The sequence below is a fragment of the Dasypus novemcinctus genome, chromosome 30 (assembly GCF_030445035.2).
Source record: "Dasypus novemcinctus isolate mDasNov1 chromosome 30, mDasNov1.1.hap2, whole genome shotgun sequence".
Lineage (NCBI taxonomy): Eukaryota > Metazoa > Chordata > Mammalia > Cingulata > Dasypodidae > Dasypus > Dasypus novemcinctus.
Genome location: NC_080702.1, coordinates 30001689 through 30020016, shown reverse-complemented (window position 1 = coordinate 30020016; position 18328 = coordinate 30001689). Strand labels below are relative to the sequence as shown.

The 18328-nt window shown below is 66.2% G+C and overlaps 1 protein-coding gene and 1 long non-coding RNA gene across 3 annotated transcripts; one reads left to right on the top strand and one right to left on the bottom strand.

The window, feature by feature from the left end:
• Positions 1-16: 16 nt before the first annotated feature.
• TECR (trans-2,3-enoyl-CoA reductase) lies at positions 17-16204 on the bottom strand. 2 transcript variants are annotated; one of them, XM_058290529.2, is made up of 13 exons: positions 16055-16204; positions 2607-2657; positions 2010-2061; positions 1677-1721; positions 1495-1598; positions 1308-1423; positions 1133-1238; positions 919-991; positions 790-833; positions 647-704; positions 487-575; positions 312-357; positions 17-245 (listed from the first exon to the last, which is right to left on the bottom strand). In XM_058290529.2, the coding sequence occupies exons 1-13, from the start codon at positions 16067-16069 to the stop codon at positions 118-120; spliced, it is 927 nt and encodes a 308-aa protein (XP_058146512.1). In that variant the 5' UTR covers positions 16070-16204; the 3' UTR covers positions 17-117. The 2 variants fall into 2 exon arrangements, with proteins under 2 accessions (XP_058146512.1, XP_058146511.1); XM_058290528.2 differs by having other exon boundaries at positions 17-357.
• LOC131276922 (uncharacterized) lies at positions 4381-16879 on the top strand. Its single transcript, XR_009184144.2, has 4 exons — positions 4381-4455; positions 8880-8994; positions 14278-14414; positions 15400-16879. It is a non-coding gene; the product is annotated as an uncharacterized lncRNA (long non-coding RNA).
• Positions 16880-18328: the final 1449 nt, after the last annotated feature.

The following is an 18328-nucleotide window of genomic DNA, read 5'->3' as shown; positions in this document are numbered from 1 at the left end:
GGAGCCTGGGCCCGGCTGGGTGGGGCAAGCAGGTTTTATTGCAGGAGCTGGGAAAGCGGGGCCCCCACTCCCCCCCAGGACAACGTGGACCCGCGGGCCGGGCCGGGCGCGGGCGGCTCAGAGCAGGAAGGGCACGATGGGCGAGCGCAGCGGCGGGTAGTCGCGGAACTCCTTCAGGTAGCTGCGGTGCTTGCCTTTGGCCCAGATGGTCATCTGGGTGAAGCCCACCAGGGAGAAGAGGGCCACTGAGGACGGCACGGGTGTCAGGAGGGGGGCCGGCCAGCGGGCCAGGCGGGGGGACAGCCACTCACCTGGGAGGCACTGCGTCATGATGGCGAAACCGATCCAGGAGCCCACCTGCGGGGCGGGGGCAGGGCTGGGCGCGGGACAGCCAGCCACGTCCCCCAACCGGCAGACGAGGGGCCGCAGGTGTCCGGCCCGCCCCCCGGGAGCCAGGGCCCGGCAGGGGCGCAGGGCAGCCCTCACCTCGTAGGTATAGTTGGGGCAGGACACGAGCAGGAAGAGCCAGGTGAAGGGGTTCTTGGTGGGGTACGGGATCTTCCTGGTCTTGGACCCTGAGGGGGGGGGGGGGTGAGGAACCCTGGGCCGCCCCGCCTCCCCCCCACCCAGCCGGGCAGGCACTCACCCGCCGGCCGCAGGTTCCGCAGGGCCATGTGGATGGAGAAGTTGCCGAGCTGGCAGATCTGCGGGGGACAGGTCAGGCGGGAGCCCCCTCACCCCCCTCACCCCCCTCACCCCCGGCCCGTCAGCCCGCCCTGCGCCTCTTACCACGAAGATGGCCAGCGCCAGCTTAACCTGCTGCGCTCCGTAGGCTGCGGAGGAAGCAAGAGGCCCCTGAGGGGGGGCCGGCGGGGCCGCGGGAGGCGCGGGCACGCGAGGTGGGGGAGTGCCACTCACAGGGAGGCGTGTACAGCGGGTGGTTGATGTAATAGGCCATCCACGCGGCGAAGCCCCAGTAGTAGGTGCAGTTCTAGAGGAGCGAGGAGGCGGGCGGTGGGGGGAGGCGGGCGGTGGGGGGCCGCGGGGGGGCCGCGGGGGTAGATGGGGCGGTGGGGGGGCCGCGGGGGGCCGCGGGGGTAGATGGGGCGGCGGGGGCCCGCGGGGGGCTCACCTTGAAGATGTTGCGCAGCGGCATGGTGCCGTGGGAGAAGCGGTGCACGAAGAGCGTCTCCAGCAGGCGCTTGACGTAGTGGAATGAGTGGCAGATGCAGGCGAGGCTGCGGGGACCGGGGTTCAGCTCGGCCCCGCCCCCGCCCCGCCGCCTCCCCCCCCAGCCCCGCACTCACTGCACCACCGAGTGCCGGCTGCACGTGAAGTCGTATTTGTGGCCGTAGATGAAGGGCACGCGGAAGTAGAAGAGCAGATAGATGAAGAGGGGCCCCGCGTACTCGGTCAGGAAGACCTGGGGGGGGGCGCGAGGTGAGCCCCGCCCCCCGCGGGCCGGGGCGGGGGCGGGGCGGGGGCGGGGCTCACCGTCACCCAGCTGATCTGGGCGCCCAGGTCCCGGAAGTAGAGGGTGGCGGTGGTGCCCACGGGCAGCTTCTGCAGGACATCCTCGTCCTTCAGGGACTTGCCCTCTGCAGAGGCGGGCGGGGGCTCAGCGCGGCCCAGGGCCCCTCGGCCCCCCTCCCCGGGCCCAGGCGCCGCCTACTCACTGGGGTCCAGGCGGAGGGACTGCCGGGCGGGGTACCACTGCGGGTCTGCGGGAGAGCACGGCCGTCACGCCCCGTCCCCGCCCGCGCGTCCTGGCGCGCAGGGACCCTGCCGCCTCCGCCTCCCCGAGCGCGCGGCCCCAGGCGGGCACCGGAGCAGGGCGGAGGCGCGAGCCCGCCCTTCCCCGCGCCCGGCCAGGGTGCTCCCGCGGCGGCCACGCGGGGGCGCACCCGCCCGGGCGCTGCCGGCTCCCGCGCCCTAGGGGCCTCCGGGGGCTCCCACCGCCAGGCCCGGCCCCGGGGGCGTGGGGCGGCGCGGCGGCGCCCTGGACTCACGGGACTTGGTGAAAAGATTCTTGATCTCAGCGATGGTGGCGTGGGGCTCCACCTGGGGGGGCGGGGCACAGGCCGCGGGACGTCAGCTGGGGCGAGGGGACCCGGGCTGCTGCTCATAGGAGAGGCTGGGGAAGGGTGGGGTCCAGGGCGGCTCCACTGGTCAGAGCCTGGGCAGGGGCGCCGCTGGACCGCCCTCCCGGCAAGGGCAGCGTGAGCAGGCTGAGCGGAGCTTGCCCCCGGCCTCTCCTCCACCCCCCCACCCCACCCCAGAAGGCCTCAGGCCCACCCAGACCCAGGGCAGTCCCCGCCTGGCCTGGCCTCAGCAGGGGCAGGGTTCCCACCCCGCACCCCTCCCGGGCCCCAAGGCCCGAAAAGGCCCACCGAGGAGGCTGCCGGCCCCCTCCCCCCGCCAGGACGCAGGTGCCTACCACTCCTGGGGGCACCTCCCCCCAGCGCCCGCCCGGCACCCACCCACCCACCGAGGAGCAAAGGAGGCGCAGCGTCAGGGCCCCGGGGAGTCCCTCGGGGTCCCCTCCGGGGCAGAGCCGCTGGAAGGGGTCCGCCGCCCTGCCCTGCCCGGCCGTGGCCTGGCCCTACCTTGTCCAGGAAGCACAGCTTCTCGCGGGTCTTGGCGTCCAGAATCTCCACCTCAAAGAAGAGAACGGCCTTTTTGGGTTTCTTGGCTGCCTTTGGGGGCGCGGGCCCGGGGAGGCTGTTGAGGCCCACGATCAGGCCCGGGCTGGCCTCTCGGGCCACCAAGTTCATGTCCATGGCGCCTGCGCCGGCCACCGCGCTGCTCTGCGCCCCCGCGCCCCGCAGCCAGCCCGCCGGCCCCCACCGGACGCCCCACTCGGGCGGCTGCAGGCCGCGGCCCAGGGCCTGATCAAATTCTGCCGCGGCGCTGGAAAGCTGCCCACGCCGGCCCTGGCACGGCCGCTTCCCTGCCAGGCGTAACCCGAGTGCCACCGCCGCCGGCTAAATATAAAACCAGCCCCGACTGCCCCCTCCCCACGGCCCACCACACGCCCCTCTGCGGGGTCCCCGGGGAGCCCCCTGGGGCCGGGTCAGCAAAAGCCCAGAGGGCAGGGCGGTGCCCGGGGCCAAGCATGGGGGTGCTGCCCTGCCCCCACTGCCGGCGGGGGCTGGGAGGGGAAGGGGAGGTGGGAGGCCAGTGGGCAGCCCCTGTGGGCGCAGGGCTGGGGACGTCCCTGGGCTTGGGGACATCCCAGCGTCTTGAGAATCCGCGAGAGAACTCCTCGGTTCCCCCTGCTGAGCTGTGAGGGATGCCCTGGATTACTGTCCCTGTGCGCTGCTGTTCCCAGGGAGGTGACAGATTCCGCAGTAATTGGTGTGGAGAGCCTCGCTCTCGGTGGTTTCAGACCAGCGCCCTCCCGCCACCCACTCCCCGGGACCACCCCGGCCTTGTCCAGCCCACCCTCTCCAGGTCCCCCAAAGCCCAGCACACAGCCAGGGCCCACCAGCACCCTCCGGCCACCGGCTCCCCGGGCCCACGGCGAGGCGGCAGCCCGAGAGGCAGATCAGGACGGTGGAGAAGGCAAGAGGGTGACCCAGCAGCACCCAGGGCGCGGGGCTCGGGCGGGGGCCCCCGAGGGCACACCCAGCCACACCTGGAGCCCCCAAGCCACCTCAAGGGGCTGCACTCACGCCCCCGACGCTGCGGGCACGCACACACACTTGCACATGTGTGTGCACACCAGCGTGGGGATGGCCATGGGGGGCTGAGCCCCCACCTGACCACAAAGGAGCTGGCAGCCCTGGCGGAAGGGCTGCGTCAGAGGCTGTGAGGGTCGCCCGTCCCCGGACCAGCTCGATGGCTGCCCCCGTCAGGGCGGGCGCAGGGGCCCTGGGTGTTCCTGGCAGGAAGGCCGCTCTGGCATGGGGGCCGTCTGCCCCTGTGACACGCCTGCCCGCACCGGAGGGGGGGGGCCTGGGTGCTGCCGCCAACGGGGACCACAGCTGGGCGGGTGCTGACGTCAGCTCTGGGCTCAGCCCCCCCCTCTCCCCCCCCTGCCTGGGGACAGGGCTCGACGAGGGGGCAGGGCGCGGCCAAGCTGGCAGCAGAGGGCCAGAAGGGAGGCGCGGCAGGCCCCGGGGGCCCGTGGGGGAGGCAGGGGCGCCGTGCAGGGTGCCGGCAGGCCGGGTGCTGCAGGTGTATTAATAGCCGCTGCCCGGCGGCCCGGCCCAGGACGGCAGAGCCACCGGGGGGCGAAGGCGGCCTCGAGTTCCTGTAGGATCACGCAGCAGCTTAAAATACCCGGGCCGCTCCCCGCCGGGCGGCTGCCGGGGGCAGGCCAAAGCCTACCCGGCCCTGCCCGGGCACCGGACCAGGCGCGGGAGGGAGGGCGGGCCGGCAGAGCGCCGCCGTCGAGGGCCAGGCCCAGGCAGGAGCCGGGGCTCGCCAGGGCAGCGGCGCAGCCGCCCACAGGTAAGCCCCCGGCAAGAGCCGCCCCCTGCCTGCCCCCAGTCCCCAACCCGTGGCCATCTTCTCCCGGAGAGCCCAGAGGTCCCGGGCGCCGGGACGTCTCCGCGTCTGCCCTTATTTCAAAACTAGCAGTTAAGAAGAAAAAAAACCCCCTCGAGACAGCGCATCTAACTTGGGGACCCCGTCCCTCGGCGTCCTGCCCCCGCTCATCCCTCCACACCCCCACCCCACGCCCCGGGAGCCCTGGCCGCCCACCCCAAATGCCTGCCTCGGTGCACCCAGGACGCGGGTGGGGACAGGGAGCTGCGGAGACGGGGCCAGGGGCCGCGGCAGCCCAGCGGTCCCCCACAAGCCCGCCCTGCAGAGAAGCGCTGGCCCCGGGGGGCCCGGGGTGGGCGAGAGCGCCCCCGGTGGGTGAGGGAGGCAGGCGGGGCGCTGGCGGGGGGGTGTGGCCCGCAGCCCCCGCGGACGACGGGCAGGCAGGCGCCGAGGAGGGGGTGGGCGCCCCGGCCGTGGGGAGGAATTCTCTCGCGGAGGCCCGAGATCCCGGGTCCCGCCAGGAGCAGCCCGTGGCAGCACGAGGTCGGCCCGGCCGGCGTGGGCTGCAGGGCCGCGCGGAGGGTGGCACCCGAGTCGCTCTGGAGCAGCCGGCCAGCGCCTCCCCCCACGCGTCTCATGATGCTGCTGGGGTCACCGGCGGGACGGGGCCAGCAGAGAGGGGCACCCACTGGCCCAGCATGGGTTCCAGGCAAAGCCACCTGACTACCCCCTCTGGCAGTTGCGGAGACGGAGTGGCAGGGCGGACACGCCACCTGAAGGGGCGCAGGCTGTCCCTCGCCTGGAAGGGCCCACCCCCAATGCCCCCTGCCCCACCCCCGGCCCTCGAGTCCTCTCCACGAGGCCCTTCCTGGCCACCTGGGTAAAGTAACCACCGCGCCCCACTCAGGGCAGGTCCTGGGTCGTCTGTTCTCTGCCCTTCCCCCAGCACGCGACTGAGCTCAGGGCGACCCCAGTGCCCCCTTCCCACCTCGGCCCTCGGCCCCTCCTTCACTGCCCCCTGCGAAGCCCACCCAGACCCCAGGGCAGAGGCAGCCACAGGGACCGTCCCCCGGGGCCTCCGCCTGCCGGGTCGGGTGACGTGGGCCGGGGGCCCCTGCAAAGCCTGCTAGCAGCTGGCACACCAAGGCAAAGGCTCAGTCCACCAGGGCCGGAGCTCCACGACGGGCAGCCGGGCCGCCCTCTTTCCCGGGCACCCTAACACAGCTGGGGGTCTACGCCTGCGGGTTCCCCAGCGAGGCAGGCCAGCTCAGGGCCGCGGGGGGCTGCCGTCAAAGCTACATTCACGCCCCAAGACCCTGAGGCCAAAAGGACTCACCTACCTCCCGGCAGTGCAGCCTTGGACAAATGGCACCCCCTCTCTGAGCCTGTGAAGGTCTCACCTCCAGGAGGCTGCCCCCATCCACCACTCCAAAGTCACTGTAAGATGGGTGCCGGAACTCCCCCTCTAGAACAAATCCCACAAAGGATGACAAAGGCCATCTGCAGGACCCCGAGGTCAGAAAGTTGGGGAAACCGTGACCGCCCTCTGCTGGCTGACCCGAGCGAAAGCCAGGACGAGAGCGCCCAGCTCTGCGCAGCCACGGCAGGCCCACCCAGGAGGCCCCGTCCTCTGAGGACGCGCCAGAGGCGGGGGTCCCTGGGGGGCGCCCTCCCCGGCTCTGCGCTGACTGGCACCCACGCATCCGCCCCGTCCTCCCCGCCCCTGGGTCTCAAGCCTGCCCCAGGTCGTGGGACGCTGCGGCGGGCAGGCCGGGCCCAGCCTTCGTGGGCCGTGCCCTCACTGGGTGCTGAGGAAGAGGAGAAGCCGTCTGCAGTGGAGCGTCAGGCAGGCCTCCCTGAGCAAGGACAACTAGGGGACAAGCCGGGCGTGCACCTGGGGAGAGAGCATTCCAGGCAGGGGCCGGCGGGGCAAGGCCCTGCGGCAGGCACGGGCCGGGGTGCGCAAGGGACCCAGGAGTGGAGCCGGGAGCGCGGGGGCAGCGCGTGCAGGGCCGGGGGTCTGCGGTGGGAGCCAGGCAGGGGTCTGGGCGGAGGAGGGATGGGCCGGGACGCAAGCGCTCGCCGGCGCCCTCTGGCGGCCGCGAGGGGAACAGACGGGGTGAGGGCGGGGCCAGGACGGCGGCGGCCCCGTCTGTGATGGGCTGGGCCATGGGGGCAGGACCCCGTGGAGGCGGAGGGTGGGGGGCAGCACCCCGTGGAGGTGGAGGGCGGGGGGCAGCACCCCATGGAGGCGGAGGGCAGGGGGGCAGGACCCCGTGGAGGCGGAGGGCGGGCGGCAGGGGCGGCGGGCGGCTTGGGCTTAAGGGCCAGGAGGTTCCCAGCCTGAGCCCGGGAAGGAGCAGCCGGAGTGCGGGCAGCGAAGCCCCCGAAGCCCGCCGAGCCAGGGGCCTGGGGAGGTGCCCCGGGCCTCAGTTTCCCCATCCCGTACTCCCAGCCGGCCGGAGGCTCCCGGGCCTCCCTGCTGCAGCGCCCACCCTCGAGGCCCCACGGCCTCCCCGCCGGGTCCCACCTGCCGGGCTCCGCACCTCCTGGAGAGCTCAGGCCTCAGGAAGGCCCGCCTGGGTTCCGGGTCACCCTCGCCACCGCCCCTCGAGCCACCGCAGCGCCCCAGAGGCCTCCCCTTCGCCCCACAGGGTTCGAGGAGGCAAGAAGGCCGAGGCCCACGGTGGGGGCAGGGGGCAGGCCAGTAACTCTGGAGCCCAAAGGGGCGCTCCCACAAGACGGGCCGCCCGCCCCCACCCCCACCCGGACCTCTGGGGTCTGCACCCTGAGCGTGCACACACCCGGCAGATCCCCACAGGGCAGCCCCCGAGGCCTGCCTGCGAGGGCAGTGGGGCCCCCTGCGGGCAGCAGCTCTGGGAGCCCCCGGGCACCTGGCGGGGGGTGCACACCCTGCTCAGCAACCCGGGGCCCCCAGGCGCGGCCGCGGGGGCGGGTGGCTGTCCCCAGCCCCGGGGCGCAGCTCCGGCCCGCCACGCATCGAGGCACTGGGGCCCGCACCCCCCTCTCGGCTCCCTTTCCAGAAATTCCGAGTCACGCTGCTCAGGCCAGTCTGGCTGAAGTGACCGTGGCCGGGCTCGGCTGCCAGGACGCACACCCAGGCTGCACCTGCTCGGCAGAAGCGCCTCCCGCGCCCGCCGCCGCGCCCGTGACCTCGCTTCTGCGCCGAGCCCGGGGGGCAGCTGCGACGGCTCCCCGAGGGGTCCCGCGGGAGCGGCGCGGCGCCCTGACCCGCTCGGGCTGCTGCCCCCACGGCCCCCCGCCTCTCCTGCCTCCCGGCCCGGCCCCCTGTGCCCCAGAGAGGCGCCGCGGGGGCCTGGTGCTCCCCGGCCGGTGGCCGGGCCTCCCTGGACCAGCTCTCCAGTCAGACCCCGGGCCTCGGGCAGGGGGCGGCCGCTTGCTGTGCCCCCACGGCCCCGCACGGGGCACAGAGGCCTGCCCCGCCTGGGCCGCCGGGATCCCAGCCCTCCCCCAGCGCGAACCTCAAGGGCTGGGACCCGACGGGCAGCCCAGCAAGCAGGCTCGGAAGCGGGGCCGGGGCAGCTGGAGCTGGCGTGACGCCGCCGCCGCCGCCACCGCAGGGAAGACGAGGGTGACGGCTCCAGGACTGGGCACTGGCCCGCCCGGCGGACGCGCCGGCCCCTCTAGGGCGGGGACGCGGGCCTCGGTTTTGAGAGGCGCCTCCAGGGCCGGTGCGGGGCACGCGGTGTGGCCGGTCTGTCCCCCGGGCAGGGATGCTCGGATGCTCCAGGGCTTTTCCCTGTGGTACCTGGACCCCGGTGGCCAGGCGGGCAGTTCCCGGGTGTACGGCAGCCGGCCCCACCGCGAGGGACGCCACCTGCCCGTCAGACGCCCCCGAGGCGCTTCTGAAACAGACCAAGGCCTGGGGCCCCCACCAATGAAGAGATTTCAAATGCCCCCCGAGGCTGTGAGGGAGGCACCTGCCCCTCGGGCTGCCCACCTTACAGAGGCCCCTGCCCTTGGGGTGGAGCCCCAAAACCTCATCACGCTGACTCGGCCGCCCCCACCCCACCCAGGCACCCCCCTGGCCCCGGCCCCCCTTTCTCCCTCCCCCTGCTGACAGTCGCCGGCCAAGGTTCTGAGCTGTGCATCTGCCTCCACCATCTGGCTCCTCGCTCTCGCTGGCCGCTGGTCTGGCGCCGTCACCCCAGTTTAGGGACGAGGAGGCGGAGACTGGGGGGGCACAGTGCACCGTCCAAGGGCAGAGCCGCAAGCACGGGGAGGGGGCAGGACCCCGCCTGCTGGCCGCTCCGACTGCCCCTGCGCTGGTGTGGCCTGGCCCCAGGCCCAGAGCCCCGCACCCCCCGCCGGCGGCCACACCTGCGTCTCTCTCCCATCTCGGGCAGGAAGCTGGACGAGACCCGTGAGCCCCCGGGACCCGCTGCACGGAGGAGGGCGAGGAGGCACCCACCAGGCTGCGCCCGCCCGCGCCCTTCACTTCCGGCCCAGTCGGGGCGGCAGGTCAGTCCCCTCCCGCGCCGCCGGCCTCCCACCCACACACACCACCGCAGGCCGGAGGCGTGGCCCCCCACAAAGCACCGCCTTCCGACGGCCGGGCCCCTTGTGCCGGGAAGGAAACTGAGGCTCGGCCGCTCACACAGAGACCGGCTGGGCACCTCCTCTGTGCCAGGCCATGCCGGGTTCTGGGGCTCCAGGCACAGCGGTGGAGACCCCTGCCGGCGGGGCAGAGAAATGATAAAACAGAAAGATAAAGTACATTAGAAGGGGACACGGTGCTGCGGAGAAGCAAGGGAGGGGCTTAAGCCGAGCCCTGAGGGGGTGAAGGACAGCTGTCAGGTACCTGTGGAAGACACCAGGCAAGGGAGCAGCCCGTGCAAAGGCCCTGAGGCAGCGGCAACCTCGGTGCGCCCGAGGGGGCCCATGTGCCTGGAGGGGAAAGTGGGGGAAGGCAAGGGCAGCAGGGAGGTGACCGGCGGGTTGTGCCTGATGGGCCGCGGGGAGGACGTGGGGTGGGTGGGAGCCATGGAGGGCTGTGGGCAGAGGGACGTGGGTTCTGAAAGGCTCCCTCCCAACTGTCAGGGAGTAAGCGGACTGTCAGGGAGTAAGCGTGGGAGCGGGGGGCCCAGGAAGAGGCGACACGGGAAATCCCGTCGCCATCGTGACAGCTTTAGAGCAGGGACAGGCAAACTGCAGCCTTGGGGCCATCTCTGGGTCCCCACCTATTTCTGCACGGCCCACCCACCAAGAACGGTTTACACACGTTTAACAACTAGGAAAAAATCTGAAGACTAGTATCTCACGGCATGAGAAGGACATGAACTTCAAACTTCGGTGCCCAGCGGAGAGGTTTTACTGGGGCTGACAGCCGAGTGCAGACGCTGCGCCCCCCGCAAGCCAAGGTGGTAACCGGCCGCTGGGCCCTGGCCCGAGGCTGGCGGTGGCAGGAAGGTGACAAGAAGTGGCTGATGCCAGGCGGGTCCCGAGGGCCGAGCTGCAGGACCTGCTGGCTCTGGCCGTGAGGGGCGAGAGGCGGGCGGCGTCGGATCCGGGGCCCGGGTGCCCGGGTGCCTGCGAGGCCGGCGCGGCGCCAGACTGGCTGGGAGGGCGCAGGTTTGGCAGGCGAGCTCCAGAACTCAGGGTCAGGTCCACCACGCTTGAAACACCCCAACAGCCTGAGAAACGGCTGCTCCACCCGAGAACGCTGGCGGCCCCGGCACTGTGTCCCCTCGTTTCAACCAGCTTCCTCTGCTCGGGGAGCCCCCTGCCCCGACGAGGCAGGCCCCCCCGGAAGCGGGCAAGGCTCCCCACGGGCCCCCCCGCAGCCTGGACTGGGGGCGCCCTGCTCACTAAAAAGGAGCAAAACAACCCAGAAGGGCCCGGAAGCGCCCAGAAGCGGCCCTGGAGAGGGTCCAGGGGAGTGTGAATGGCCAGCGGGCGCTGCGTGTGTAAGAGCCAGTTCCAGCGGGGACAGGCACCGGCCGCTGGGGCCACTGAGCGGGCTGGGAAATGCCCAGGCCCATCCCTAGGTCGCCGGATGGCTGGGGGGCCACTGCCCACTTGGTGACGGTGGGGAACAGCTCCACTGCACACGTGGGGGCGGGCACCCAGAACTGGAAGGAAACTGCCCTCTGAAAGCTCGTCTCGGAGGCACAACCGACAAAAAAGAGGCTCCTCTGTGGCTCTCCCGGAGGCCTCAGAGTCCTCCCGACTCCGCCTGTCCTCCCTCTCCACGCCCCCCGCAGCACGTAGGAATCCCCCGGCAGGCCTCGTCCCCGGGCCTCCAGGCCGCTGCGCACTCTGCTCCCCATGCCCTGAACACTGATCCCCTCCCTCTCGTCCTTCAAGCCTCAGCTTACATGGAAAGACCTGCAGGGCGGAGGCTGGGCTCTGGAATGTGGAGGGAAGAAGACTAAGTTGACACAAGTCAGCGGATGGACTAGGGGTGGGCTTGGAAAACAGGTACGAGGAGTCCTCCTGAGCCAGCAGAACCTGCCAGCAGCCTGTCTGGTGAGGGCGGCCCGTCTGGTGAGGGCAGGCAGGTGCAGCACAGCAGCTCCCTGTCTCTGCACCTGCCTCGGCAGGGTTCAAGGGCGAGGCCCGATCAGATAATGCGGGCAGCCTGAGGGGGCAGGCACCGGGGCTCCTGGGACCGGCGCGGGGGAGACGACGCTTTCACTGGGCAGACGGCGCCTTCAGCATGGAGGGGCCGTGCCACATGCTGGGAACGCGGCAGGAACGAGAAGGAAAGACGCCCTGTCCTCAGGAGTGCATGGACTGACCTTCAAGTGCCAGATGGACGCACGGCCACGGCCGCAACAGAGGCTGCGAGGACCCACGGAGCCAGGGTGCCCGGAGCAAGGGGAGAGGGCTGGGCAGCCCCTGGGGGTGGAGCTGGCTGCAAAAGGACGGGAAGGGAGCTGGGAAGGGCCTCGCAGCTGAGGGACCGGCAGGTGCTCGGGGCACGAGCGAGGGTGAGAGAAGCTGCGTGGCGGCCAGTTCTGCGGCCATGGAGCCAGGATGAGAAAAGCAGGGGACAGATGGTGCCAGGACGCTCCAAACCACGCGTCTGACCCCAGGCCGCGCCGCTCTAGTTGAGAAGACAGCCCGGAGGCTAAGGACCTTGCACGGGGCTCACGCCCAGAGGTGGCAGTTAGGGAACCCCAGCTCTGAGCCGAGGGCCGCGGGGCGGGTTTCAAAGTCGGCCCGCCCAGAGGGGTATGGCTGGGTGGCCCTGGGAAGGTCCTGCTCTGTGGGAGGACAGAGGCTGGCCCGAGGTGCCTCCTCGAGGGCTGGGGATCCTGGCTGAGGACAGCAGCAGGAGCTGGCGTGGCAGCACCCCAAGCCTGAGGCCTGCGCCCCGACACGCGGCCCGCGTCCAAGCTCACCGCTTCCCACCTCCCAGGGCCGGCGGTTCCAGTGGAGCTCTCGGTCGTTGGCCCGCCCGACCTCGGGCCCGGGAGACCCCCGCCAGCTGTCCACGCTGACCCACGGCACCCGCCCATGCGCCCGGCCCTGCAGGTGGCCGCGGGGATCCGGGCGGGACAGCTTGGCCCCCTGCCACCTCGGGGCAGTGTCAGCAGGGAGGTCCTCCACACGGGAGGACAGGCGGAACCAGGACCGGGGCCCAGCCCCGCTGCACTCCCGCGCTGTGCCTTCTCCCGGCTGCGTTTCCTGGGCTGGGAGGCGAGAGCAGGGCCCGGCCGGGGACCGCCCTCCTCGGCACTCTGCCTCGGGCGGGCGGGCTGGCGGAGGCGCGTCACACAGCCCCCGGTGGGCCAGCCCCTCAGCGCCCCTGCAAGAGGGTCACCAAGAGCAGCCACCTCCCGGGGCTCGGGGAGGACCGATCACCATCGAGGGCCCCTGAGGCTGCGGCTGTTACTCAGCAACAGAAAAGCAACCCAGGAAGAGGGGATCCCAACCAGCGACCGCCTGTCGGCAGGGGCCCAAGCCACCCCGAAAGCATTTTGGGAGACCCCGCAGGGAGATCGAGCAATCCCCACGGGGCACCCGACTTAACGTGCGGGAGTCAGAGAGACCTATGCGCCAAAATGGGGGCCCAGCGCCCAGAAAAACCCCAAAAGCCCCTCCCCTTCGACTCCAAAAGGTCAGAAGCATCCAGAAGAAAAAAGTACAGAAAACAGTGGCAAGTAGGAAGATCTGATCTCCTGCCTCCCCCTCTCCCCAGGCAGCAGCTCCTTTGAATTACCATGTGAGTCTCACACGTGCGTGTTTTTTACCTCTTATTATAATTTTAACCTTTTATCGCGTACGCAGCCATAACCGGTCCACAGGAGTCGCATGTGGCGCGTTGTTTACAATTTATAGAATCCTCTGCAGCTAGCTTTTTTCCCCTTGACATGTTGTGGAGCGTTTCATTACTGAAGAACTGGGCAGATCAAAGCAGTTTGTTTCACACAATGGAATCGGACACAGCGGTTTTGGAATGGATGAACCACGGCTCCCTGTAGCAATTCCCCATTTATGCACAGCCTTTGCCATATTTCTAGCAGGTTCATAGTGATCGTTAAAACTTTTCTTTGTTTTCACACTGAAATGAGCTCTGCTCCAAGGGGAGGCTACGCAAGGCTCTGAGAGGTGAAGCAACTTGCCCTGTGTCACACATCTGGGCAGTGGGAGAGCCCGGATCCAGCCCCAGGCCTGGGCCAAAGCCCACTCCCCCCTCACCATTACATCCTTTCTCCTGAGGTTTCACCTTCCTACCCAGTTCTCTGACTCCAAACAACTGCCTTCTGGCCAGAACTCTTCTCCCAGAACTTTCCCATGTGTATTCCCGTGGAGGAAGCTGAAGGCAGCCACTTGCTTCATGCAAGGATTCTGTGCAAGGTGGGCTCAAAAGGCCCGCTGGTCTTGCCTAAAGGCTGCCCAGGAATTAACAGGCTCATTTACAAGATGCAACGGCAGCTTTTCCATCTGCTATTGGGATCGGTACTTTGAGACTCAGCTGCAGAGTCTCAAAACACCACTTACAAAAAAAAAAAAAAAACCAGCTCGGCTGAGTATCTGTCAAGACAAGCAATCCTATGGGAGGTCCCGGCTTCAGTTCCCAGTGCCTCCTAAAAAAACAAAAACAAACAACGAGGAAAACAAATGAAAAAACCAACTCAGGGAAGCCAATGTGGCTCAGTGGTTGAGCACTGGCTTCCCACAGAGGAGGTCCTGGGTTCAATGCCCAGCCTCCAGGACCTGAAAAATAACAATTAAAAAAAAAAAAAAGATAAGCAGTTCTCCTATTGCCCTTGCTCTGACCCCCAAACAATTCCAAGACCTGCTCTGGCCTGGAAAGAAGGCAGCTCTGGCAGAAGCCGGAGGGGTGACCGAGCCACTTCGTCTCAAGCCACTGAAAGGTAGACTTTACCTCCCAGGTCAGAGAAGTCTGCCTGGCAGTGATATGAAACGGTTATCAAAAGAGCAATGTTTCATTCCCCCAGCTGGAACGCTGCCCTGACATCAGCCCTCGGCCGGGTATTAAGTCACCCCGCCTGCGCAGAGCAAGTCCTCGCACCTCTGTGACGCTGCTTCTCTCACTAGTAAACTGGACTTCCTAATCCAAAGTCTCCAAAAAAAGTCTCTGGAGAGGGGCTAACATCTCCGTGGGCTGGGAGGTTGCTTGGAGGTGGCAGGAAATGGATTTAGTCCCAAACAGAAATATCGTCTTGGATGTGGATAACTGAAACCTTCGCTAAATGCAGAGGAAAACCTCTCTGCTATTTTTGTTGATCGGCAACAAATGCCTTGAGTAAAATTAATCTGCTTGTTATACAGGCTCAGCTCCAAGGAATAAACTCCGAAACCATCACCTCGGTGAGCACTTGGCCAGATATTAGCAGAGAATGACAGCAAAGAAGAACACGGGAAGGAAAAAGAAAAAAGTATTCTCTTCTCCAAGGTCACTCTGAGCGGTGAGTTTGAGGCTCCCCCTTCCTTCTGGGAGGGAAAAAGCTTGAATGAAGTACAGCATGTTCTGAAATCCAAGCCACGGTCCCTGGGCTCTTCACCAGTTTCTGCGTGTCAAAGCGCCAACCCCAAGAGACCTCGGAGACCTTCTTTCTGTGACTCCTGACTGGCAAAGCCAAAGTGACTTTGTTTTGCAAAATTCCGCATGGCTCTTCTGTCCTGCATCTTTCAAACTCAACGTGGCTTTGTCTCTAGAGTTACATGATGGATTTGAGCAGGAAGTCTATATTAGAAGAAGCTTATTCTAGAATCACAAGGTTGAATGGGGCATGTGAGTCTATTTGATCCTAACTCCTTATTCTTTGTACCCTGTCAAAAAAATGACAGGATTTCTGGGTTCCAGGGTTCAAAGGAATCTGGGTAAATTACTAAAATAATAGTAATAAAAGTAAAGGGAGCAAGGAAAGAGAGTGATATTCAGCTTGTTAACCAAGAAGGGAGGAGGTGTAGCTCAGTGGGTGGAGAGCCTGCCTCGCACGTAGGAGGTCCCGGGTTCAATCCCCCCTTCCTCCTAAAATAATAATAACCATAGAACCAGGAAATCTCCCCACCTGCAAGTTTCCATTTGGGGGCAGACACAGCACAGAGGATTCTGAACATTTATGGTCCGAAGGTGCTCTCTCTGTTCTGTATTGACTAGCTGGGGGCCTCTGGGCAAGTAGCTGCCTCTGAGACTGTTCACCTAGAAAAACGATAACTTTCAAAAATAATGATACAAGTCTCTGACCTCCCAGAAACAAAACAAAAACCATCTCCCTACCACAACGATAAGCATTTTAAAAACTATCCTTATTAACCTTTTTTTAAGCAAACGATGACTTTTAAGATGCACTTGCGTTAACCTCCGTAATTTTTCTTTTTAATGACATAGTTACTTAAAAGTCGGCGACAACTAAATAACTAAAGTGTTCGTATTATATTGTCGACCAGGTCGATACGCTCACGAGAAGACTTCGTTTTAAGAGAAGAGACCGAAGCTAGGAGTCAGAAGACTCAGGCTTCCAAAGCGGCTGTCCCCTGGTGACAAGCAGGGGCTGGCTAAGCTGACCTCCGAGGTTGCCAGAAAGTAAGATCGGCTTTGCAGCTCGGCTGCAGCCAGCCCTGGAACTGCACCGCCTCGGCTTCTCAGGGACGTCCGGAGACGAGGGAAGGGGTCCAAAGGTCGTGCAGACTGCAAAGCCCCTTGCTAAGCCCGAGGCGGCGGCATGGTGCAAGGTTTGCGCAACCGTCGCCCTAGGATGAGGGACTGGGGACAGGAGTCCCGCGCCCTTCGCTCCTCCCCTGCCAGAACGTGCAACTCAGCACGCTGGGGGAGCTGCGCGGGTCGCCCGGGCCCAGCAGAGACCCCCCCCCCAAGCTACGAGCACCCCCAGAACAACCTGGGTTGCAGGATTAGCACGACCTCCCCCGCGCATGCGCACCGCGACTAACACGCGGCCCAGGGGCGCCCACTGCGCCTGCGCCCTCCGGCTTGGGCCCCCTTCGGGGCGCAGGGCCAGGGAAGGGAGTCCCGCGCCCCCGCGAAGAAGAAAAAGAGCAGGGGTATCCGGGGATGGCGCCCAGCACCCCGGTCCTCGTTCCTTACCTCATAGTGCTTCATGGCTCCCTCGCCCGGGGGCTGATGCGCCTGCTACCCTCCTGCGCGCGACACAGACAAGGCCGCCTCCCGCGCTCGCGACCACCGCGCGAGACTAACCGCGGCTCGGCGCCGGCCCCGCCTCTCCATGCCGCGCGCGCGCCCCGCCGGCCAATCATCGCGCGGAGAGCGCGCCACTGACCCCGCCCCTGTGGGCGGGTCTGAGAGAGGACAGGACGCTCGCGCCACGAGGAGAACCAATCAGCTCGCCAAGAGGCTGCCCAGTTGTCCCGCCCCTCGGCCCCGTCGCCGTGGAAACCAAGGGAAGCGAGGGTCAGGGAGAGTCGGGGGGCGGGAGCAAGAAGTTGAGTGACAGAGAGGGCGGCGTCCACCAGGCGGGCGGCGGGGCCGAGGTGGGCGGCCCCGGAGGACTGGGGAGCAGCCGGGGAGGGTTGGGGTCCCTGGAGGGCGAGGCCTCAAAGGCGGGGGTAACCCTTATCTGTCATGAATGGAGGGAGGGAAGGAAAGGCGAAATGGGGAAGGGGTGGTCAAGAGCCCCTCTGGAACGCCCCCAAACCTGCAAGAGACTCCGGCCCATTCTGGGGATATTTTGACCGCCCTTTTCCGTGCAGTCTCTGCCCCGCCATCCTCGGCCCACATTTGTCTCCCCCTATGCTGTCCCATGTGGTCACCGCTGGCCACTGCTGGCCACCACCGGCCCTTGAAATGTGACAGGTCCAAATTGGGATGTGCTGTAAATGCAAAGTCCACGCTGGCTTGCCCAGGTTTAGACGAGAAGAAAATCAAATGCCTCTTGAATAACTTTTTATTTTATTTTTTAAGATTGATTTATTTATTTTCTCTCCCCTTCCCCCCCGCCCCAGTTATCTGTTCTCTGTGTCTATCTCCTGCCTGTTCTTTGTCCGCTTCTGTTGTTGTCAGCGGCACGGGAATCTGTGTTTCTTTTTGTTGCGTCATCTTGTTGTGTCAGCTCTCCGTGCATGTGGCGCCATTCCTGGACAGGCCACACTTTCTTTCGCGCTGGGTGGCTCTCCTTATGGGGCGCACTCCTTGCACATGGGGCTCCCCTATGCGGGGGGCACCCCTGCGTTGCAGGGCACTCCTTGTGCACATCAGCACTGCATGTGGACCAGCTCCACACGGGTCAGGAGGCCCGGAGTTTGAACCGCGGACCTCCCATGTGGTAGACGGATGCCCTAACCACTGGGCCAAGTCCACTTCCCGACTTTTTATTTTGATCACATGTTGAAAGTATGTTTGGGATAAACTGAAAAGATACTGATTTCCCCTGTTGCTTTTTTTTTCCTTTCTTTTAGGGGGAACTGGGGGAATTGAACCCCGGACCTCGTACATGCAAAGCAGGTACTCAACCACTGGCCTACACCCACTCAGCTCTTTTTACTTTTTTTTTTAATGCACTGACTAGGACATTGAGAATCACAGATATGAATCATAAGTCGTGAGTCACGGTGAGGTAGAGCACGCTATCACTCACACATCCACGTCCAGATACACAAACAGGACAGGTTGAGGGCCAGGCACTGCCTGCCCCCTCCCTGGCCTTTTCTCATCTCTCCTTGCTCCTTGTTCCAGACCCTGCCCCGGAACCTGGTAACAAACCCCCTCTGTTTCTCATCAAATGTTGAACCCTTCTGGAAATTCCAAAGGTAGATCCCTGATTCACGGAGGAACAGGGCGGGGAGAGGGTGTGGGAGCGCCTGACACTGAGTCATTCCAGGTTCAGTTCTGGAAACTTCTTCCGAAGCCATAGCCTTTGGGAAAGCCCTGTCTCTGGAATGAAGGCAGTCAAAGGCCTGCGTGCGGTCTCCAGAATCACCCATCTAATTCACTGTGTCTACGGGAGCCAAACCGATGAACGTGTAAAGGAGTTTGCTAACCGCGCTTTCCAGAGCACAGACCTTTTCATGTTGGCAGTTTGGGGGGCCCTTGGCAACTCCGATGGGGACAGGTACGGTTATTCAGTCAGGGGCTGCCAAATTAGTATTCTACTAAGTTGAATTACTCGAGGTACCTAGTTGTGAGTGGCCGGGGACCCGGCCCTGCAGGTCTCACCCCAGCCTCGAGAGTGGAATTCCTCCACACTGTTTGTCATTGCAGACCGGCAGGGACCCCTCGCTGTCCCCACGTGGTTTTCAGAGAGCAGGCCGTTTGCAGAAATCCGATGCCGGCCACTCTGTCCAAGCCACCCGTGACCCTGTAGGGAGGCTCCAGTGGTCCCTGCGTGTGGGGACAGCTGCTTCC

Coding starts and splice junctions, on each gene's coding strand:
- TECR (XM_058290528.2), bottom strand. Junction 1,599..1,676: donor GTCCCTCCGCCTGGACCCCA/GTGAGTAGGCGG, acceptor CCGCCTCTGCAG/AGGGCAAGTCCCTGAAGGAC. Junction 834..918: donor CCCGCTGTACACGCCTCCCT/GTGAGTGGCACT, acceptor CTTCCTCCGCAG/CCTACGGAGCGCAGCAGGTT.